Genomic DNA, 23,568 nt, shown 5'->3' with positions numbered 1-23,568 from the left:
GACATTCAGCTTAAATTACACTCTGCTTATCTAGCTTGGGGCCAGCGAGGGCTGTGAGAACATCAAAATTCTACATCTCAGAATCCTTGAATTTTGTGTCCACTGTTGTTTCCAGCAATCTCTAAGGCTAAATGATTAATTATACCCAAGACAGTCCAAAGCAATTATTTAATTAAGCTGTATTCCAGGCTGCCAATTGTTTAGAGCAAAGGGAAAGCCTTCACCCCAGTTTCTCAACATCTGGCCTTTGGATGACTTAAAAGATAAAAGGAGATATGAGAACATTTTTATGACTAAGTAACAATTTCTAAAAATTTTCCATTAAGTAGAAAAACTTTTTCAGTAATTTGTTTCTCATGATTAGAACTTGGTGACATGTTTTACTGGGAGCGTTCAGCTTACTTAAATCTAACACAAAATAGAAAATGTTGCGGTATCAAACGAAATGTTGGTATCATCTTTGTTTTAGGGCAGGAAAGTCAGGTTTGTAGCAAATTCGTATTTTCCCTTCAAGTGTGTTTGTTTTCTGCATTTCCTGGGCCTATTTTTTTTTAAGTACCCTTTCTTACTTTAGGTGATTTAAAATCAACTTTAATAAACAAAAAAATCCCCTCTTACCCATTCCAAACTTAGAAATCTAAGTTTTGTTTCATAAAGAAGTTTTTTAAGGAGACACAAGCCACCTCAACAGAGCTGATGGCCAAAGTCATGTCTGTGGGATCTACTGGGGACACACGAAATTATTTGGGGCACAGGCACCCCAGGCATGTTCTTCCTCTTTCCCATGGCCTATAGCTTCATTAAATAGTGGTGGATATTGGTGGATATCCACTGGTGGATAAAAACAAAACAAAAACAAAAAAACAAAACAACAAAAACTGGTAAACCAGTTGGATAAAAAAGCATTGAGTTGTGAATATTGGTTTACCAGTTGTGTTCAAAATAAATGTTTGATTTATTCAAACCTCTTCCTTCCATACTGTTTGAGTGTTGAAATACTGTCATTCTATTAAAATCTGAGAGTGACTAAATACTCACCTATAAATGGGCCATCAACAAGCCTAGGATGGTGCTTGCTTCGGCAGCACATGTGCTAAAATTGGAACCATAAGCATAGCATGAATGAATGACTCAAATAAACAATAATGAATGACATAGGAACATTTTACAAGGTTCCTCTTTTGGAAAAAAGGCTCAGATTTTCTAAAGAAAACCGATGGAGCAACCAGCTTTTTCAGCTGCCTCTTAAGGACTAAGGCATACTCAAATCCTTGGGTTGATGCAGTACAAATTATGTGTTGGAACTACTGACCTAAACCTGGAGCCCACAGACCTCATCCATAGTCTTGAATCTTCTGAAATTATCTGCAAAATATTGTGGATATATGTACATGTGAATTTTTCTGAGGAGAGTATAAAAGGGTTCATGTCCCAAAAGAAGGTTAAGGTTCACTATGTTAGACGTGTCTGCTTACAGTGTGATGAATCTCACGTGAAAGTGTGATGCATTTCTCTAGTGGAGAGATTGTGGTTAACCTGTAAAGGATGGAAGTCACTGGAAGCTTCCATCATTGCATGGGAAGTCTTAAAGCTGCCAGTTTACTGTTACTCAAATTGCCATTCCTCCAAAGAAAATCCTTCTTTAGACATCAAGAAGAGCCTTTTAAATGAAAGTACTGTATTATCCCGCACTGGAAAAGAGAGAAACATAAACCATCGTGCGGGCCAATGTTCCCTATCACTTGAAGGAAGCTGACACCCTCTGCTAGCGCTGCTCATTTCCGGGAAGCGGAATGCTGCCTCAGCTCCCTCCTGCCCCGGGAGGTCAGACATGCATTGTGGTCTGTGGCCTGATGCCACCTCTGTCTCTGCAAGGTGGAATGTCTAGCAAATGTGTCTGTTTTTTAAAACAATTTATACTCTTATTCCCAAATCTAAAAATTACTTCAAAGGTTTCTTTCTCTCTTATTGTCATTCCCAGAAGTAGATGTATCATACTGTTGCTCTGTCTCATATCAGGGAGTCGTGAATGGCCAGTATGTGGGCAGATGCGTCATCAAAGCACATGGCCTTCCTGAAATTGTCAGTCTTTGGAATAACATGTTAACAGAAGCCGAATCCATGGACCTTCCCTTATTCATAACCATGAGGACATCTACCATTTAAGTACTCATTTACGGGGGCACCCACCTGGCTCAGTGGTTGAGCATCTGCCTTTAGCTCAGGTCATGATCCGGGGTCCTGAGATCAAGTTCCACATCAGGCTCCCCGCAGGGAGCCTGCTTCTCCCTCTACCTGTGTCTCTGCCTCTCTCTGTGTCTCTCCTGAATAAATAAATAAAATGCATAAATAAATAAAATCTTTAAAAAGAAACAACACTGATTTATGGCCTCCACAGGACATAGCAGCCCTGAGAAAAAAAGGTATCATTATCCCATTTTCCAGATAAGGAAACCAAGGTTCAAAGAGGTCAAGGTCACACAGCCAGAACTTACACCCAGACTCCCAAGCTCTGAAGGCCACCCTGCCAGCCTCAGAGCTGGGATGTCTCCTGTAAAGACCAATCTACCTTTAACCAAGTCAGAGCATGGGGCAGGCCTCCACCTTCAAGAAGCAATATCTAATGCTTTGTGCACTTACATTGCTTCCTTTATTCACACATCCTCCATAAATAAGTGTAAGTTGATACTCAACTTTATATCAGAATCCTTTCAAAAAGTTAGGAGACATAGTTGATCGAGCTGAATAATTCACATGCAAGAATTTTCCTTTAAAGAAGAAGATATCCCTTCTGAATCACATCTGCTAACTCAGAAAGAGTTACTTTCTAAGCAGATGAAACATCTCTGCTCTCAGCTCTTTTTCCCAGAAATATGTCTTTGGGAAGTGAAAAATTATAAATCAAAATTAAAAAAAAAACATAGAGGCTAAACACAGTCTATTCTTTACCGCAGAATATTTGAAACAAAAAAATTCCCAGACTTGTTTTCAAAACATTTGCAAGATGAATCCGCACAAACATATGGCACAGAAATGTCCTTCCCAATTAAAACCTGAGAATATAAGTAAATTGGCCTTTCTCCTTTCATTTCTTCTCTCATTAAGAACAGGGCCTTGACTGTAAATAAGAGATCACCCTTAAAAAAATGTTTTTTTCTTATTTCTTTTTCAACAGGGGACTTATTACATTTGAAAATAACACCTATATCTTGGAACCGATGAAAAACGAAACCAACAAATACAAGCTCTTCCCAGTGGAGAACCTGAAGGGCACCTGGGGATCCTGTGGATCTCATCACAACACGTCTACACTCGCTGCAGAGGACAGGCTCCAGCCACCCTCCCAGATGTGGGCAAGAAGGGTAGGAGGCAATCAAGATCTTGCTTCTGGGCAGTGGGGGCTCTAGCTAGGGGCACCCAGTGCTAGGACAGCTGGAGAAATTTTGCTGTCTGGATGTTGTGTCTGGGGGTTGGAGTCACCCAGTTTATCTGGAGTGGTTGATACCCTGTGTATGCAGAGCATAACCAAATACAGAAACCCCCATCATTGTTTTTGCAAATGTCGGCCTCAGACTCATTAACCCGTGCTGTGTAAAGTCTGGCTCCGAGGCTGACAAAGTCACCAATCATTATGTCATCATCAGTGAGAAGCTCCTGCAGGCCTGGGCCTACACCCGGGGCTGCACCCGACCGTTGCACCCACGGTGATAAACAGGATGAGCGTGAACCCTCACCCACCTTTGGGCAACTCTCCCCCCTCAGGAGGAGAAAGACACTATGGAGGCTTCTTCATTGGCGAGCCTGTTTTACAGTTAGGGTGTTCATTATGATTGGCAGAACCTGCCCAGTGTTTGCCCACGGGCCCGCGCAGATGTGAACGGAGCCGTGGCCATGCAGTTCTGCCGGGGGCCGTTGCTTATCCCAGCCCATGCTGCCGAGGCCTGTCCTTCCTTCCCGGGACAGTCCAAGCCCTCTGTGCTTTCTGGCCACCTGCTCCTGGCTCTGCTCATCAGTGTTTTCTCCTGCTGCCGCCGGGGTGGGAAGAGTCATCACCCGATGGAGTCTAGACCACAGATCTCCCTCCCTGCTAAGCAGATAGAAACACAGGGGGAAAAAAAAAAGAAAAAAAAAAAAAAAAAAAAAGAAACACAGGGGGTCTCTGGTGCAGAATCATGAACCCTCCACCCCAGATGGCTGCATGACCCTTTTATATCCAGTGTTCTGTGGGTGCCACGGGCCACAGCCGAGCACTCTAGAAAAGGAGTAAGGGTAAGCCACGTTGGCTGGGGGCCCTGACGTTCAGTGAGTACCACCAGGGAGGAAATCCTCCACAACATCCTAATTTTCATCTCTGCCTTTCCTGAAATCGGGATTTCATGGCTCTGATGTCAAATGTGCTGACACTGGGTGGTCGGGGGGACACCTTCTTCCAGTTTCCCCGTAAAAGACAGCACATTTTGTCTTCCCTGACTTGGAGCCTTAGGCTGCTTCACACTCAGCATTTCATAAATATTATTCCTCTTTGTTCACTCCTCGTCATTTCTTCCCCCCGGACCAAACAGTAAACACTATCCCAAATGATTTCTTCTCATTCGTAAAATTTCCCTCACACCCCTGAAAAAGCCCCCCTAACCTTCACTTTCATGACATTCATTCTTCCTGCCCTGGTGCCTTCTGCCTGCGTGACCCTCACGTCCTCTATTTCTTTGTATGCTCGCACGATTTTCTGTGGCAGGTGCTGGCCACCTCTTCCCCCCCACACCCCCCATCACATGGAAGGGAAAGGACCGCCGTCCAGGCCGGTGACCCGCCTTGACTCCAATACTCGGTAGTGGAGACTGAACCGAACCCCAAGAGGCAGAGCTGGAAAATTAACCCCCCGAACGCACCCGTGAACAGCGGCTCAAGGGTTTTCCTCCCGCTTTCCACCGCCCCCTGCACCGCCACCAGCACCCATCTTAGGGTGACGGATTTAAGTGCTGGCATCACAAAGACTCTTCAAACACTCTCTCCTTGGATTCCAACCTCGGAGAAGAGGCTATTAAGCCCTAGTAGCTTTTCCAGTCACAAACAAGGAGGACGTCCGCATCTTGTTTTCGAGGCGCTTTGCTTTGAGCCCCTCGTTGAACACACGTTATCCATGTTGTGAGATTGATGACTTGACAGTTTCAATGACCCTCAACGCGTGCACCGTTTCACGTGGAAGTGCGAGCTTGGTCTCTCCTGGCCAGCCGCAATTTATTTCCTTAACTAAGCTCCTGGCCTTCTAGAACTCAGATCGGAACCCTAACTTCCAGTCATTCTGCCTTGTAGAGAACAGCGGAAGACCCCAAAACCCGAATAACCCCGTTGTTTTGTTGATCATGCACATCGGGGTGGAAATGAATCTTTCCATTTAAAAGGGAAGGCAAAAAAATAAAAATAAGGGAAGACAGTAGCTCCGTCCTCCACATTTTTTTCTAGAAAACAGTTGTGATTGTTTTCATGGAAGAGAAAACGTGACATAAAGTCCATCTACCTAATGAAAACAATTCGAAACGTCATTTTCAAGTAAGGGGACTGCTCGGGGGCCGGAACCGTGGACCCCGCGGCTTGGGGTGGCGTCTCGGGAGAGCGTGAAAGAGGCACATTCACCTTACATGCCGCTGACCTGCCTCACTTCCCCCAGCCGATTTCTTACTCAAAACCCCAAACAGAACAAGCCCCCAATCGATGTGACTGCAGCCAGCTCCTCTTGTTTATGCAACGCGGCAAGCGCACTTGCTTCGCGCCCAGCTCCTGCCCCCGCTAAACGCTCGCTAGTGCAAAGATGGGCTCGCAGGCTGAGATCGTTCTGCAGATCCCCGCGTTTTTCCCTCCCAGAGCAGCAGGGATAAATCAGTGCTCGGGGTACGCACCGGCCGTAATACGGGCTTGAGTTTGAGCTTGAGTTTGTCATTTTTACCAGGCTCTACGTTAGATGTTGGCGGGGACCGAGCCGCCCCTGCCAGGCGCCTGCAGCCACGTGGCCTCGCAGCGGGACCTTCCCCCCGCGGGGTTGGAGCCTGGCGCTCGGCCGCGACCGTGTCCCTCCGTGTCCATCCCCGAGCTCGGCCAGGGCCACACTAACCCCAGCGCGGGCCTGAGCAAGCTGTAGGCCAAGGCTCGGGCCCCTCCGCCTCGGGACAGAAAATGTCACATAATTCATCCCAGAGGCAGATGTGAATTACGCTCAGATTATCCTTTCCTGGGGGACACGGTGTCGCTCTCTTCGATCGGTGGGTTGTCGTGAGTCAACTGTAAGAGGCAGCACGGGCCGTCGCTCAGGCCGCTGGGCTGCTCGGAGCCGCCTGGATGTGGGCCCGGGCCGCTGCCTTTGGCTTCTAGAAAGCCTCTCCAGGTTGCATGGGGTCCGGTGGCAGTAGAAGCAGCAAGAGGCACGGAGAACTGTTGAATATCAGCGTGTCGGGACCCAGGGGACCTCGCTGATCACAGCAGGTGACCTAACCCATGTCGGGACCCAGGGGACCTCGCTGATCACAGCAGCTGACCTAACCCCGCTCCGACACAACCAGATCCCGTCGGTGGAGAGCCGCGGGTGCCTCTCTGGCCCTGAGACCTGAGCTCTCCGCATCCCTCTCCGTGAGCTTAGGATCCAAGTTCTCCATCTGTGGATTCCTACTGGGACTCAAATCCATTGAAACTGCAGATAAGTAAATAACAGATCTCAGTGGTGCCACTGGCCTTGTGGCCTCCACCTCGGTATCTCACGGTTGCCCCTGGTTGCCCCTGAGCCCATTCCCTGAGCCCATTCCCCTGGCTGATTGTCTCTCTTGCCGGCTCCTCCTGCAGCCCACCCATCGGCCAGGCCCCAGGGGCTGTCTCCCACGCGGGTGTGATTGGTGTGCTTCACCCTCTCGAGAATCAGTGTCACCATGGTAGAGAAGACCTGGCACAGCAGGGGACCAGGGCTCAGCTTATAAATATTCACGAAGTGGCCTCAGAGTCCAGGCGTGAGCCAACATGACCCTGTTTTACTCAGAGGAAGATCACACTTTTGATTTATTGAATTTGCTGACCTTGCCACCTACGGAGACATTGGCCCCGGCTTCACTGTTATTGTTCTTTTGTCGTTGGTTGTATCACACCCAACTGGAATCCATTTGCCGAGCTCCATGGTTACTGTCCCACGTTGTCACCAGCAATCTCCTGGCTTCCACCCCAGTCTTCCCGTAACCCATTCTCCCAGCAGCCAGAGTGACATTTTTAAAACCCACATGCCAGGGTCTCCCTGTTGCTCTCAGGTCACTAGATTACCCTTCAGCCTCCTTGCCGTGGTCTTTGCCCCGTCCACCGCTCATCCACGCTCTTCCCTCCTGCTCGAGACCATGTGGCCATCCTGCCTGTTGCCGTGACACTCCGCGGTCTCCCAGCCTCGGAACTTCTGCTGCTGGTATTCCATCTGTCTGAACACCGTTCCCTGCACACACACCGACTTCTCATGCCTCAGCTCACAGCTGCCTTCGTCACACGCCCCCCTCTTTATCCTCCTTGCAGAACGCCATGTGTCCCTACTGTTGCCCCTTCTACAGACTAAACTTTAGTTTTGCTAGTTTTTGTTGTCGTTGTTACCCTGTCTCCTAACCCCTCCTGGAATGTAAGCCTCATGGGCCTGCGACCTTGGGTTTCTTGTCCAGCCCTACCTCCCCAGCACCCGACATAGTGCCCAACGCAGAGAGCGACAGTAGATATTTGTGGGGTGAGCAAATGATACACACATAGTCTGGCCCAGTGGAGGGAGGAGATACGATAAGCGTTTATTGAAACCCTAATCTCAGCTTGCTTTTCCGACTTGAGTTGGGTTGGGTTTAGGTCCCCCGTGCCAGAGCTCTTGCTTCACCATGTCGGGGGATATTCTTTCTGTCTCTGGGAACTTGGCTGTGATGACTTCGAGAGGCCCAGGAACTGGTTCCCTCTTGAGCAAGACTCAGAGAACGCCTCGGTCTCCACCTTGGAACAGAGACCGTTGGGCCATTCTCCGAGGCTCATGTGCCTATCTGTTTGGGGAAGGGCTTTTGTTTATAATCCCAAAAATGAAAATTCAATCAAGCAACCAGTTTCAAATGTTGCTCTGCATATCAAAAATTTTAAATATGATTTTTTTTTTAACCGGACAGCCCAGATAGGTCGAAATCATGTGGAGGTAATTTAAGCCTCTCTGTGTGCCGCTGATGGAAGAATGAATGTTCGCGGCCATGAGCCGGCCACTCCCCCACGGCTTTTTATTATTATGTGGTTAGGCTTCTCTCTGAGCTTGCATTTCTCTGAATTCATGAGAAAATTTGGACTTCTCTGAAAACTGCAGAGACAGGAAAATTGTGTTCATGTGTTTGTTTTCATTATCTGGAATTGTGTATTTTCTAAATGATGATCCAAGGCCACTCGGAAAAATCCCCTGGTCATTTATTTCACCCCTTCGTGGTCTGAAAGGTGTAAATGTCTAAACAACCAAGGCCCTTTCTGTGAGTTTTTCAATGGGAGATTAATTAGTTGGGGTTTTTTTTTTCTTTTTTCTGTCCCGCAGCTGTATGTTCTTCTATATGATTAGCTGAATCTGTGATTAATCAGGGAGTCGTGGGGGAAACAGGCTTCTGCTTCTTTCACACCTCAGTAAGGAAAAGGTGCAAGATCTCCACCCCTTCCAAAGGTGTCTCATTTGGGGGCACACCAGCGGGTACCACTGGGGCTAATCTCTCTTCCTTTATGAGTACATAGTTATCACGATGAAACACACCCGTAACACAGTCACCAAGCCTGACCCTTTTTTTTTTTTTTTTTGCTTGTAACGTTGTCAAAGTATGAGAAATTATACCTTGCCCGGTGTTTGATTTTTCCCTTCTCCATAAGGTTTCCAGATTTCTTGAGGGATCCCTAAATTCATGAATCAGCACAGCTGGGCGGCGAGCAGGAACACTGCTATGATACAAACATTTTTCTTGTAAAAATCTGTTTGGAAGATCCCGGACTGATGGGGATTTGTTTTATAAAAGATGTTTCCCTCTGGATTATGTGACTGGAAAGCTGATTCAAAGCATGCCTTGGTCATCTTTGCTTTTTGTCTGAAAGCGTGGTCGGAGCATGAGAGTCTCAAACGCAAAGCAGCGTCCTTAATGCGGAAAGCAGCCCATCGGCTGCGGGGACCAAACCCACCTCAACCCCCGTTCCCTCCAACCGCATTTTATTGCAGAAACAGAAGGCTTTGTTTTCTGTTTTTAATGTTTGCTTTTTGAGACCACCCTCCATGAATTGCTCTTTTTCTCCTGAAAAAATGCCTTTGGGATTCTCCCAGTAATTCATGGAAGAGTGCAAATGCTTTTTGAGGAAACTTGATTAAAACGTAGCCCACTTCAGAGGCTGCCTTTATTTCAGAGGGAGTTCTGCGTCTTCTCCATCCCTCCCCTCGATGCACAGTTTCCATATTTCTCTCAACCCTTTCACTCCCTGCAAATCCCCTGCTCCGTGGTATACAGTTCAGTCTTTTTCTTTTTCCTCAACACTGTTTCTTTCTATTCTATTTTGTTGTTGTTGTTCCTTCCTGGTTTTACTCCTAGCACCTCTTCCTCAACCGACTCTGTTCCATTTATCAGCTTGGCTGTTCCGTGTTCTCCAGGCTTTTACATTGTCCTTTGCTTCTAAGTTGTTGTTTTTTTTTTTCTTTTTTCTTTTTTTACATGATCAGCCACAAGAAATCAGCTGCTGGCAAAGGACTATGTAGTGTTTCCTCCAGAAGGGTTATGCAGTCCCTGCTCAAAATATATTCTCTTTCACTTTTCTCAAATCCCCAAACTAGACCATAAAGGGGGAGGGAACACACATGAGACACTGAGTTCCATCATCCTCTGAGTGACCTTCACATGTGCTACTACATACAGCCCAAAACAAACGGCCGTCACCCGGCTCCTGTTCCAGAGAGTGCCTTGGTTTTGCTTGTTTGTGTGCATGTTTCATTTATATGTAATGGTCTTGACTCATTCCAATTCCACCATCAGTGATTCAGCAAACAGGCTGGATTCCTCTTTAGAAATTGCCCACATGGAAATGGAAACCAGTCACTCACGTGGAAAAGGTTTTACAGAGGTCACTGGGGTGGGAAGTGAACTTCTAGAGGGAACAGAGGTGGCACCGGTGGTGGCGGTGGGGATAGTCTGACCTTAGGTAAAGTCCTTGGGTCCAGAGATACTGAAAGTGTTCTGGAAGCCCCGGAGAGGTGTTAAGGGAAATTAAATCCATCTTTACTCTTGGCAGCGTAAAAGAGAGACCCTCAAGATGACCAAATACGTAGAGCTGGTTATCGTAGCAGACAACCGGGAGGTAAGAACTTTTCCAAACTTCTCAGTACAATTGGTTTAAAAAAAAAAAAAAATAGGGAGGGGCACCTGGGTGGCTCGGGGGTTGAGCATCTGCCTTTGGCTCAGGGCATGATCTTGGGGTCCTGGGATCAAGTCCCCCATGGGGCTCCCCGCAGGGAGCCTGCTTCTCCCTCTGCCTGTGTCTCTGCCTCTCTCTGTGTGTGTGTGTCATGAATAAATACATAAAATCTTTTTTAAAAAGTAGGGAAAAGAAAATGTTTAGCAAGTTATTACTTGCTTTGATTAACCTCATTTTCGATGAGCCCTTAAAAGCATTGCCAACAACCCATTGAAAAAGTGGTTTTCTGGTATTATAAAGCATAAAATATTACAAATGTATCTGATACTACAAAATAAAAGCAAGGGCTGCAGGAAAAGCAGAGCTACTCTGCTGAGCTCTCTGAATGCAGTTATTTGGGGGAAATGGCAGACGGCCTTAGGATGTATTCTAAAACATTTTGGGGAAAAGTTTGGTTTAAAATTGTCCGATACGTCCCAAACCAAAATTAATTGGAGAATGTAGACTGCAGGGACGCAGCAGAAAACCCCTACCTTCTGAAATCTGCTTTGATGCTACGTTAGTCTTTTATTATTATTATTAGTTTCCAATTTGCTGTTTCTAGATGATCTTCTCTGCATTCATTCCTTGCCTCCCTCCACTCCATGTTATGAATTAGCCGACTTTTTCTCACGAACTCACTCCATACCTATGAATGAAACAGGCTTGATGGTTTCTCAGAGAACCGTTCCCCTGCAGGAAGGTCAGATTAGAGGGGACGTGGGGAGCTCGTTAACTTTTCTCCCTTCTCCTCTGCACTGTTTGACTTGTTGCCATGAGCTTCTATAACCTTTACTGTTTAATTTTTAAAAACAAATATAAAGGAAATTTCTGAGGAAGTTAAAATCAAGTTGATGATATGAAGAATGGCTTTGGACTGCCTTCTAGTTGTCTGTTTTCTCTGCCAAAACATGTCATGGCCTCCATCATTTATGAGGCTGGAAAAATCGCAGAAGTTACTGTCTTATGAGCACTTGGCTTGGGCAAATTTCAGGGAGTTTCAGAAAGTCCCCAGATGGGGAAATTACTCGTCAGGATGGGAACTCATTTCACCGTAAACCATGGAGGGTCCCGGGTGTTTTGTGAAGCCCAAGACTTCATGTTTCCAGGAGCTGGGAAGAGGAGATTTGATTGATACTCTTGCCATTATTAATGCTGACATTTAAAATTATTAAGTTTCAGAGGCAAGGAAAAGATCTGGAAAAAGTTAAGCAGCGATTAATAGAGATCGCTAATCACGTTGACAAGGTAAGTTCTTTTCGGGGGTAATTAAGTCACTCAAAGCATGTAAATGTTTAGAAATGAGGTGGAGGGAATGCAGCACATCTCGTCTGACTTGGCAGGGAGACCAGGTTCTGCCTCTAGTCCTGGGCTGGAACACGGACTTCCCTTTCCTCTGAGTACACAATTCTTGTCTTGGAGCAGCTACAGGAGATGCCAACCCACGCACGCTGTCTGGACTGCGGTGGCCTTGGTCACATCTCCCTCCAGGCTCTCTTCTGGCCAGAGTCCCAGTGTGAGGGGGTCTCAGACTCCCCAGTTAGAGCCAGAGCCCCAGCGGGATGCATCTGACCCCCTGGAGAACTCTCAAGAGGGCTTTCACCCAGGTCTCCTTGGGTTGTGCCCGCGGTCCCCCTGAGGGCAAGCTGTCATTTATAAGTGACACGCGGGCTCCACAGTCCTGAGACACAGAAACTGGCTTTCCATTCAATCAGCCGTTGTAAATTGCTCACCAAGAACCAGGAGATTGGGCGCTCACCCTGGGCAAAGATGATCCAGACCCGGAGGAAACCCTAGAAGTCTGGTCTAATCCCGGGGGTATGTGCTCAGCAACACATGCCTGTTCACCAGGAGAGGGTGAGCCTGTCTCAGCACCTGCCCTGCAGCGCACCTGCAGAACAGAGCTATCAAGCTGTCTGGGCTGGCGGCTCTCAGTCTAAAACAGGGCTTCTCTTGGGGATCCCTGGGTGGCTCAGCGGCTTAGCGCCTGCCTTCAGCTCAGAACATGATCCTGGAGTCCCAAGATCGAGTCCCACGTCGGGATCCCTGCATGGAGCCTGCTTCTCCCTCTGCCTGTGTCTCTGCCTCTCTCTCACTCTGTGTCTCATAAATAAATAAATAACATCTTTAAATTTTTTTTTAATTTTAAAAATTTTTCAGAAATTAAAAAAATAAAAAATAAATAAAACAGGGCTTCTCATACTTGCCTGCACCTTGGAGTTGCCTGGAAGCTTTCAAAGGCATTGATGCCTGGGTATCTTGGCAATTGGGTAGTTAAAGAACCATGTACCTCAGGAAAGACCTGATGGATGCCAGGAAGTTTGCCAGCCTGGCTGTGCTTGTGTTTCTGGCCAGAGCTGAACTGCTAAGCACACATCTGCGGCCACCCCCAGCACACCCTGAAGACCGTGCTGGGGGTACCCAGGCTCCTCCAGTTGCTCTGTGCCTCCAGGTCGGCTAACTGATGAGCCCTGGACTCTGGCAGGTATTCAGAAGTTGAGCTTTGCCTCTCTCCAAGTGGGAGTGTCTGGACCCCAAAACAGGTGCTGTTCCAGTGGCAACTTCCTCATTTGCAGAGATCTTGGCTCTCCTTGGCCATTCTAAATTAATAACTGCTTGGCTGGCTGGGTTGGCCTGAAAGGAAGAGGGAGAGGGACATCCCAGGCTCAAAGACCAGAAAGCAATTCCGTACAAAGGTGACGTTCTGAAGCGTCCAGGAAATCCTCACAGAAAGCATGTGAGCTGCTCATAGCTGGAGGCTAAGCCTGTACCTAGGAACTCCGAGGTCCTGATGCACCTGCAGGGCCGAGCAGTAGAGGTGTGGGATGCCCCAAGCTTTGCCTCTTTACCCTTTCTCCTCCTGTCTGTCCCACTTCTCATCCATTAAGAAGGTCACACCAGCTGCAGATTCGTCAGCACAGACCTTCTGTGACCTGCTTCTGAAAGGGCTCATCTTCTGTGCATGATGTAATTTCCTCAGGTCTTTCCCTCTCATGGGACGCTTCTCTTCTCCTGAGCTCGTTGCCTAAAGGGTACATGTTCTCACGTCACACCCCACAGAGTCTGCTCTTTCATTCCACCCATTGTTTCAGACCCACTTCTTCCAGAAAGGCTTCCTTGAGCCCTCAGCACAGCACCCTGTGAACTTCCTGTTTGCACCCTTCCCTGGTAGTTCGCTCTGTGGGAGTGAACAGTCACAAGGACTAAGTATCTGCAGCCTTGAGCCTCCTGCTGACCCCTGAGCATGTGGGGGCCAAGGGCAAGGGCATCCTAATCCTTGTTCTTAGTGCCAATGCCAACCTTGACATGCAACAAGAGCCAAGCAAATGCTTGCTGTGTTCGTGGGCAAATTGATGCCGCCACTCTCATTGCACCCAACCACATTCTGGGGTGCATGGGCCAGGCAGGTGGCTGCCAGGCTCCCGGCCAGCTTCTCTCTGGGCCTGGGGTCACAGTGGTTCATCTTGGAAAGGAGTCTGAGCACTCACACCCTTGGAAGGGTGGCTGTACTACTTCCTGGTTTAAGACCTGGGTGCCAGGGCCAGTCTGTCTGCGTCCCCACGCCAGCCACCCAGTCATGACTTGATCCCTTGCCTGATCCCTCCGTATCTCAGGGTCCCTGAGTATACAACGGGGATTAATGCTAGTTCTTGGCTCACTGAGCTGATGTGCAGACTACTGGAGCTGCAGCATGGCAAGTCCTCAGCACTGTGCCCAGGATGCAGTAAATGCCCACGGCGTGTTCGCTGTCGTTGTTGTTATCAGCAGCCGGGGAAGAGCGATCCCAACGGGCAGGACAGAGATGGTGTATGATGACTTAGGGGGAGTAGCACGCATGACAGTTGCTCAGTGGCACCAATTTGGAGAGGAAGGACCGTGTGTTATATCCTGACATGTGGAGTCTGTTGTAAAGATGTGACCTGAGAGAGCTAATAGACGGAAATTATAACCCGTCATTCTATGAAAAGCTCCTTGGTTGGCAAGCACCAAAGCTAGCTGTGAGCAACAATAATAGTCCTTTACAGACCTTAGTTACCCCTTCCACAGAACCCTTGTCAGAAGCCCACACAGGGTCCCCTTCACAGATGACCACCCTGAAGCACACACAGGGCATCTGGCTCTGAGGTTATGGCTTAGTGAGCTGGCGTGGACGTTGGCTCTGGACCACCTACATTTCTGCCTCCTGACCACCCTTACCTTTGTGCCTCACACCGAGGAAGATATGATCTGTCAAAAGGCAGCACTGAGACACAGGCAGTCAGAGTCCCAGAAGAGTCCAGAAACTTCATTCTGCCCAGGAAGCCTGGGCTGGGAGCTTGCAAGTCCATAGCACAGACTAAGCAATTCTTGATTAAAAACAAGCTGTTGGGCAGATTTTTGGTCATAGAATTGTCTCATTAACTTATTAACGTAATGCCCGTAGTTGTTATCTGCTTGAATCCCAGTCAGACCATGGCAGCCAGTTTACGTTCTGTGATGTAGTTCATGTTCCAATCATAGTCTTGTGCTAACCTAATGCTCACCAGATGACTGCGGGGAGATTGGTGGGGGAAGCGATGAGCTTCCTTGGGTCAGATGCTCAAACGTGAGGACTTTATTGCCCTGTAGCTCACCACAGTGGAATGGGGTTCAAGCATCAAATGTGGAGCTTCTGTGACTTTTGTTACTCATTGTCCCAGAGGCTTGTAGCATAAATGGGACTGCTCACATCTGGAGCTTGACTCTGGCTGCTACCACCAGCCACATCAGCCACATCTTTCTCCTTGGCTACCTGGAGTATCAGAAAATGAGGACTTTCCCATCATGTACCACGTCACACCTCATGGGCATTGGAGGACTTTATAGCCAGCCCTGCGATCCCATGTACTCACCCCCTGGGCCCTGAGCATAGAGCCATCTCCCTGTCAAAACCCACATGGGGAGGCAGCAAGGTAGTTGGAGACAATGGGTAGTTCTTCCCTCCGCCCTGACCAGTCATCTTGTCCTGGACAAAACTATCCCTGAGCCATTAGAAGAGTTGCTCTTCCTTCCTCTGACCCAGGATGATATGCTCGTGGAGAAAGGGCTGTAGGTTGAAGTCAGGAGTATATAAAGACGGGAGACAGATGGCAATGAGAAGACCTGCTTTGGTGGTGTCACCTGAAGCTTTATTTCACAAGCCTCCAAAAGAGGAGCTTCCGTTAGAAGATCTTCCCTGTGACACTGCTGATGGGCTAGCTTCTGGCTGTGAGGAGGATGGTCATTGAAGCTCCAGGAGGGCTCTGTGGATGCCTTTAGTATTCTGGAAGATACCGAAGTGTTCATCTAATTAAAGCCTTCTAGGTTGATTATAAGTGACCGAATGTGATAGTGTCAGCCAAGTCTGAGTCTTTGCTGAAAAATTAATACAGATTCATTTTCAGTAACTCATAGGTAGGACATTTTGCTTAGAAGGAACAAATTATTGTCCTTGGCAGAGTGTCTGAAAGATCCTAATTCCTTCATTGTTTCTCCCGCAATAGTTATTAACTGGCAGTCTTAACTCCTTTAGCGACAATACACATCTATATGCACATTTTAAATCACCAGCAAACCGTGTGAAATGTGTGCTTCCATACAAAATAAGGTCAGACATCAAAAAGCCTATTAACTTTGGCATCTAACTGGTCAACAACATTGGAAACCCAGTTAGCACATCACTTTGCATCAGACACCGCAAATACTTCTCCAATTCTAATGCCGCAGGGACAGGGGAGCACAGAGATATTTTTCTCACCCATGTCAGTGATGTTCCAAACATGCACATATGTTCTACTCTGCATTTTAAGTTGTCATGACTGTGAACCCCCAGAGGGTGCCTGTCTTCATCAGTTTTACAGACCACTGAACATTCGGATAGTGCTGGTGGGTGTGGAGGTGTGGAATGACATCGACAAATGCTCTATAAGTCAGGACCCATTCACAAGCCTCCATGAATTTCTGGACTGGAGAAAGATGAAGCTTCTACCTCGCAAATCGCATGACAATGCCCAGCTAATCAGGTACAGCGTTCGTTGTCTCTTCTTTGCTTAGAGAAAGAATGACCTCAGCAGCCCTCTCTCCTCTTAGCTTCACCCAGTCCGCGGAGCTGTGCACCTCTCTACAGAGCACTCCGACTTGTACAGGGGTGTTTCTCAGCTCACACCAGTGGGGCACGTGTCATCCTTGACTAGATTGGGGGTCTATTGGGAAAGTCTCCCTTTGAACCCCCTAGGAATCCTATCCCTCTAGGAGATGTCCTATTTTCTTTTTCCATCACCTGGACGCTTTCCCTTTTGCAAATTTTTCTAGTCTTTGTCTTGATATAAAATTGTCCTGAGTAGACTATTCTTTTTAAAAAAAACTCATTTTCTTTCATTATTAGTGAAAAATGTTTATGCAAGATGTGAGGATGATGCATTAGGATGATTATTTCCAGATGCCTGGAGAAAGGAAATGTTCATTCCTCCTCCTGTTTTGCTATGACTCTGGTTTTCTAGATCAGAGGACCCCAGCAGTCTGCATTCTTTCAATCAGTGTGCATTGAGCACCAGTCAGGAAGCAAGTATGTTTTAGGTGCTTTGAACATAACAATGACCAGCACTATAGGCCTCCCTGCTCTCCAGAGTCCCCAGTCTGCAGGAAGAAGGCAACAATAGTACTGTCATGAAGATAATAAAATGAGAGAAAGCACAGCTATAACATAACATAATATATTGGGAAGATATTCAGACACATTTATATTTAAAAGAAAAAAATATTTTCATAATCTAAATTGGTAAGGAGTAGATTTTATCATCTACGTTGGTAAGGAGTAGATTATATTCGATTAGATATAATAAATTATATCTAGTTTCTTCGAACTTTATAGAAAGTTAAAAACCATTCTTACCCCATCCTCATTTTAAAAAATGCCTACATATGAACTAAGGCTGTTGGCATTCCCTGATAATTTACTTTGGCCATTTTCACAGGGTTGTTTGTTTTTTTTCCCGCCTTGGATATTTGTGGTTGCCTCATATTTTATGCATTGATTAATCCTGAACTACTAAAAATACATTTCAAATATTTTGAATCAGAGTAGTTTGTTTTTTTTTTTCCCAAAAGGAGTCTGTCCAACTTAAATATCTGGAAATAAATTAGCCTCTTATATAACTTTATCATTTATATACATATATAATTGTATCTGTTAAAATGGTCTGTATAGATGTAAATATAAAAGCTGTAACCCCAACTACTGTACGTATGAGTATGACAGGATGGATGGATGGATGGATGGATGGATACGTACATACATACACAGATGAGGTTTTATATATACTTACTCCCTTTTGCCAGTTGAACACTGACAAAATAACTTTTCAAGCAGTGTGTGGATACTCTGTGTATGTACATGGCCAAGATAACATAAGTAAGTCATTTAAAGGAGATTCCCTTAAAGAAGATTCAGCAAATACGAACAATGTTTAATTTTTAATGTATGAGGGTCAGATTTACAGCACTTGTATTAAACAGGCTTCATATCATTAGACTCCTTGATCGAGTTAATTCACATAAGGGAAAGCCTGCACCTAAGCCACAACATCCCCTGCTGGAACCTTCCTCCCAGGGTATGGAGGCTTTGTCAGTGCTTATTCTACACTGGCTCCAGAGGATCAATCATTTTTCTGCCGACTTCATTTTTGCCAGTACATTAACAGATACTTTGAAGAGTTTGGGTTTCTGGCCTAATGGTAATGTTACACAGGAAGCAAAACTCAGCTACAAAATAAAGTCTAGTAAACCACTGCATGCATTTCATTTAGTTACCAGTGATTCTCTGTGACTCTTCTCAGCACTTCCATCAGCAGATGTTGTTTCAAAGGAACAGCTCCCTCTGATCCATAGGAAATAGGCAGGATACAACGTATAGGTACAAAGGTCATGACTGGTCATGGTCTGAGTCTTGCAAACAAAAATCTGAGAAGATTGTGGGACCACAAATACAAAACATATATTTAAAGGAACTGAGGATACAAATCACCTGTAAACACACCCTCACGTGGCTCTTCATTTTTGCATGTTGCTCTTGCTCTTCTCTTTGGAATGCCGGAATGGCCAAAATAATTTCAAATGTTAGGAAATGTCCTCATTCTGTATTAATTTAAGACAGTTTTTTGTTTAATTTCCCAGTGGGGTTTATTTCCAAGGGACGACCATTGGCATGGCACCAATCATGAGCATGTGCACTGCAGAGCAGTCGGGAGGAATCGTCATGGTAAGTCAAGAGCACCAAGGAGCTAGGGTGCCTGGGTGGCTGAGTTGGTGAACCATCTGCCTTCAGCTCAGATTGTGATCCCAGGGTCCTGGGATCGAGCCCCTCATCAGGCTCTCTGCTTAGCAAGGAGTCTGCTTCTCCCTCTTCCTCTGCCTGCCATCCTCCCTACTCATGTGCTCACTTTCTCTCTCTCTCTCTCAAATAAATCTTTAAAAATTTAAAAAAAAATTTAAAAAAGCACCAAGGAGCTGATGGCAATGTTCCTCCCATTTCCCTTGATTTCTCAGGGCAGCTCTACTTTTATTGGACTTTGTAAAATTAGACCATTTTCTTTCATGCTTCTTGGATGTAATTCTACCTTTATCTAGCTCTATTTATGGTCTTATATATCCCATAATATTTTGGGGACTGTTTATTAAAAAAAAAACTACTTCAAGTCATACACAGGTAAGGTGAGTGTATAAAAATAACTCAGTGAAAACCCATCTGCCCTTTTTATGGAGAAAAAATTTCAGCTGGGATTTGGTCAAAGCATTCCAATCCCAGACTCCCCCCTGGCATTGGGATGAACCAGGGCACTGGGATTGTCCTCATCACTCTGTTTCTCAGAGGGCTATGGTCTCATCAAACGTTACTACCAGAATAATTTTCTGATGCTTCTGCCTCCGGGCCCAATAGCCAGAAGTCTGAGGTCCTTAACTATTTACCACTGCAAACGCTTGATCTACCTCCTAGCCAATATCCAACTTGTCTTCATAATAACATTAATCTTAGAAGGCCAATACCTAGGTTTATTGCTTTATGAGGATAATTTTGTCATATATGGGCTCTATATGTTTGTAAAAGGGAACAAGCCAGAAAGAATATTTGGGATTATTTCTTATGAATTTGAGAGAGAAATAGCTTTGATATACTGCCCAACGGGGGACGCCTATTCCATTCCATCAGTTAATTAAAGAAAAGATGTCACCTCATGCTGGCACCATCCCTGCTCTGAAAATGTAGTGTCCCCTTTGCACCAGCCCTTCAGGGAGTATTCTCAGAGACCACTCTGACATCTCCATTAAACAAATAGAAACTTGCCCTTCTAAGAAACCATGATTTCCTCCACATTTTTTTTCAAACAGAACATTTCTGAATACTCCATTGTATGAAGGAGCAGAAGGAGTAACATTCTGCTGACTATTATTTTCCCTCCACATACGGCCCGACCCAATCTTCGTAATGAATACACACAACGAATGTTTTCCTCTTTTCTGATAAGTATTGGTAATTCATATAAACATGCACCAAACATGCAAGCTAGAGAGGCCGTCTGGCAGGATTGCACCCACCCTGGATTTCTGGCTTGAATGAGCTGCCCTCTGGTTTTCTTTGAACCTACAAGCCCTTTATGTGATCCCCACCATGGAAGTCATTGGAAAGATTGGTTTTTGTTGGTGCCAGGTTAATTTCAAGTCAGATCCCGACTGTATTTTTACAGAGCAGCCTGTAAAATTTTAAGAGGGAATAATTTTCTGTTTCACGGTTCCATGGTCAGTTGCTACTGACTTTGCCACTTAAAATGGGTGTAAATATTTTTTAGAGCTGAAACTGAATTCTTCATAAGCATGGCAGGTTCTGCTGTTTGGAGTGTTTAAACATTTTTATAACCATTCTGATCATATTAAGTGGCTTTCTTCAGTTCGTATCCCTCATTCTGTTTCCATACAAGCACTTAATCAAGATTCCTTCTTTAAAAGCACACAGCAAAGCCTAATTTTTTTAATGGATGAAAATGAATGTGGGAAGTATAAGCACATGTGTGTACTACAATGGTAATCAAGTCAAGACCAAAGTTAATCAACGGGAAATATGTTTCACCAACTTGGCAGCGGTTAGACACATCCTTTGTCTACTCCACATATGAGAGAAGCATCAGGGGGACAAAAATCTACGGCCCCTTTAATACTATAAAATTCATGAGATAAGTGAGATCAATATCTTGATCAGACCTAAAACTTCTAGACAAACTTTCTCCTATTATGTCTCTAAAATTAAATTCATGGGTGTTCCATGTGACCAGCCCCATTCAAGGAATCACAAGTCTATGAGGAAGGAAATCTTGTAGCCAAGGAAGCAGGAATCCCAATCAAATTGAAAAGATGCGTTCTGCTACAGTTCTCTTTTTTTCTAAGATAGAGCAAATCTTTGATTTAGAAATGTAAAGCCATCCCCTTGTATCTTAACTGGACCAGAACAGCCTTGGTTTGGGGATAATGCCATAAATAAAGAAGTAGGGTGTTGTTTTTTTCTTATTACAAATATAAACTGTTTGTCAGAGTCTCTTGAGAGACATTCTGTTCATAATCACCTATCCATGAAGGAATGTAAAACAATTTGGCAGTTAAAAACAAACCTAAGATATTCAGTGATACAAAAAAATCAAATAAAAAATAATTTTGAAAGGATGAAGTCCTTGAATTTTGTGCCAAAGCATGCTAAATTCAGCCCTCCACATTCTTAGGTTGGCTACATTCTCTTTGCCAACCTGTGTTATTCTTGAGAATTGATTTCCTGAAACATGTTTGTGAAGCTTCCTACAACAGGAAACTATAAAATCTAAACAAAGTAATTTATTAGGAATTTCATCTATTCTAAGAATAACTTGGTCCCTTGATGTGCTGTTCTCTTCTGAGACTCAGGGCTAGGGAGAGAGGCAGCTCAGCTGTAACAAGCAACAACCTATATGGCCTTTTATGAACATAGCTTTATAAGGGGCCCCACAAAGATTATCTATGTTAGGAACGATGCTTTCTCCAAAACCTAGTGTCACTGTTTCCTGAAAGTTTCTTGGAAAACTTCTTATCTCTTTCCTGGGTAACAGAGAGCAACATTTGAATAAGATACGAATAAGATACCTTCATTGTTCTGTGGTGGACAGGCCTTTTCAGAAATACGACCAATGGCCACAACTCTTTGACAAAGCAGGAAAGAATATCCAACGGAAAAAAAAGATAGTCTTTTCAACAAATGGTGTTGGGAAAACTGGACAGCCACATGCAGAAGAATGAAACTGGACCACTTTCTTATACCATACACAAAAATAAACTTAAGATGGATGAAAGACCTAAATGTGAGGTAGGAAACCATCAAAATCCTAGAGAAGAATACAGGCAGCAACCTCTTTGACCTCAGCCATAGCAGTTTCTTACTTGACACGTCTCCAGAGTCAAGGGAAACAAAAGCAAAAATGAACTATTGGAACTTCATCAAGATAAAAAAGATTCTGCACAGTGAAGGAAACACTCAACAAAAGACAACCTAGACATTTGCAAATAACATATCAAATAAAGAGCTACTATCCAAAATCTATTAAGAACTTATCAAACTCAATGCCCCCAAAATAAATAATTTAGTCAGCAGACATTGAACAGACATTTCTCCAAAGAAGACATAGAGATAGCTAATAGACACATGAAGAAAAATGCTCAGCATCACTCATCAGGAAAATACAAATCAAAAGCACAATGAGATACCTCCTCACACCTGTCAGAATGGCTAAAATTAACAACACAGGAAACAACAGATGTTGGCTAGGATGCAGGGAAAGGGGAGCCCTCTTATACTATGGGTGAGAATGCAAACTGGTATAGTTCACTCTGAAAACAGTATGGAGGTTTCTCAAAAAGTTAAAAATAGAACTACCCTATGACCAGCAATTCACTGCTAGGTACTTATCCAAAGGATGCAAAAATAGTGATTCAAAGGGCATATGCACCCCAATGTTTACAGCAGAACTATCAACAGATAGTTGGAAAAGAAAGAGCCCAAATGTCCATCAACTGATGAGTGGGTAAAGAAGAAGGGGTGTGCATATACAGTGGCATATTACTCAGCCATCAAAAAGAACGAAATCTTGTCATTTGCAATGATATAGATGGAACTAGAGTGTATTATACTAAGTGAAATAAGTCAGTCAGAGAAAGGCAAATACCATGTGATTTCACTCATATGTGAGATTTAAGAAATAAAGCAGATGAACAAAGGAGAAAGGAAGGAAAAATAAAATAAGTTAAAAACAGAGAGTCTCAACTATAGGAAACAGAGGGTTGCCAGAAGGGAGGTAGGTGGGGGGGAAAACTAAGCAGGTGATGGGCATTAAGGAGGGCACTTAATGTAATGAGCACTGGGTGTTACATGTAAGTGATGAGTCACTAAGTTCTACCCCTGAAACCAAAAAGAAAAAAAAAAAAAAAAGAACATAGATGGGCACAATTTCTGCAAATCACCTTTAGTAATTAACCAATTTTAGTTTGTTAAAGTTAAGTAACAATAGTTTAATAATTAGTATTTAATAATTTAGTAATAATATTGTAACAGTAATTTCTAATATTTCTTTAGCCAAACCATCCACACACTTAAGTTAGGGGTGGCCACGCAATGCTCGCCGAATGGAGAGACCGCCTTCCAAAACCCATCAAAGGGTTGAGCAAACCCCCAGCAGCAACAGAGAGTCAGGGTGCTTCTACCCATCTCCAAAATCTACCTGACGAAACAAGGAGCCAGCAAGAGTGAGGACTAACCGGATTACGATCTTCATTCAGTCGTCTTCAAACAGATTACTCAATGTGGCTAGTTTTTTTTGTGAATTATTGTGAATTTTCCAAGTATCCTTCTCTCCCAAGGTGACAGGAGGGGCATGCTCAGTAGCGCCTGCTCAGGTCTTATTTAGAATGTCACGAAGTATGCTTCCCCCTACTAACTGTTCATCAGCCTCATCTCAATCAAGGATAAAATGACACTTTTTTTTTGAGCCACCCAGACGCCCCAAGAAAGATGTTTTGTAAGAGACTGCAGGAAACAGAATGGAGATGATTGCTTTGAGC

The 23,568-nt window shown here is 44.9% G+C and overlaps 1 protein-coding gene across 2 annotated transcripts in view; it reads left to right on the top strand.

Annotated features, from left to right (window-relative positions):
* The window catches only part of ADAM12 (ADAM metallopeptidase domain 12), a 329,385-nt gene that overhangs the window by 230,588 nt on the left and 75,229 nt on the right, over nt 1–23,568 (top strand). The window contains exons 6-10 of one of the 2 annotated variants that reach the window (XM_038579090.1): nt 3,176–3,362; nt 10,285–10,350; nt 11,629–11,694; nt 16,297–16,466; nt 18,616–18,700. In XM_038579090.1, coding sequence (XP_038435018.1) covers nt 3,176–3,362; nt 10,285–10,350; nt 11,629–11,694; nt 16,297–16,466; nt 18,616–18,700 — 574 coding nt within the window. Of the gene's footprint in view, nt 1–3,175; nt 3,363–10,284; nt 10,351–11,622; nt 11,695–16,296; nt 16,467–18,615; nt 18,701–23,568 lie in introns of both variants that reach the window. The other variant, XM_038579089.1, reaches the window with a different exon arrangement.

Source organism: Canis lupus, chromosome 28, assembly GCF_011100685.1.
Source record: "Canis lupus familiaris isolate Mischka breed German Shepherd chromosome 28, alternate assembly UU_Cfam_GSD_1.0, whole genome shotgun sequence".
Taxonomy (NCBI): domain Eukaryota; kingdom Metazoa; phylum Chordata; class Mammalia; order Carnivora; family Canidae; genus Canis; species Canis lupus.
This window is presented reverse-complemented; position numbering and strand designations above follow the sequence as displayed.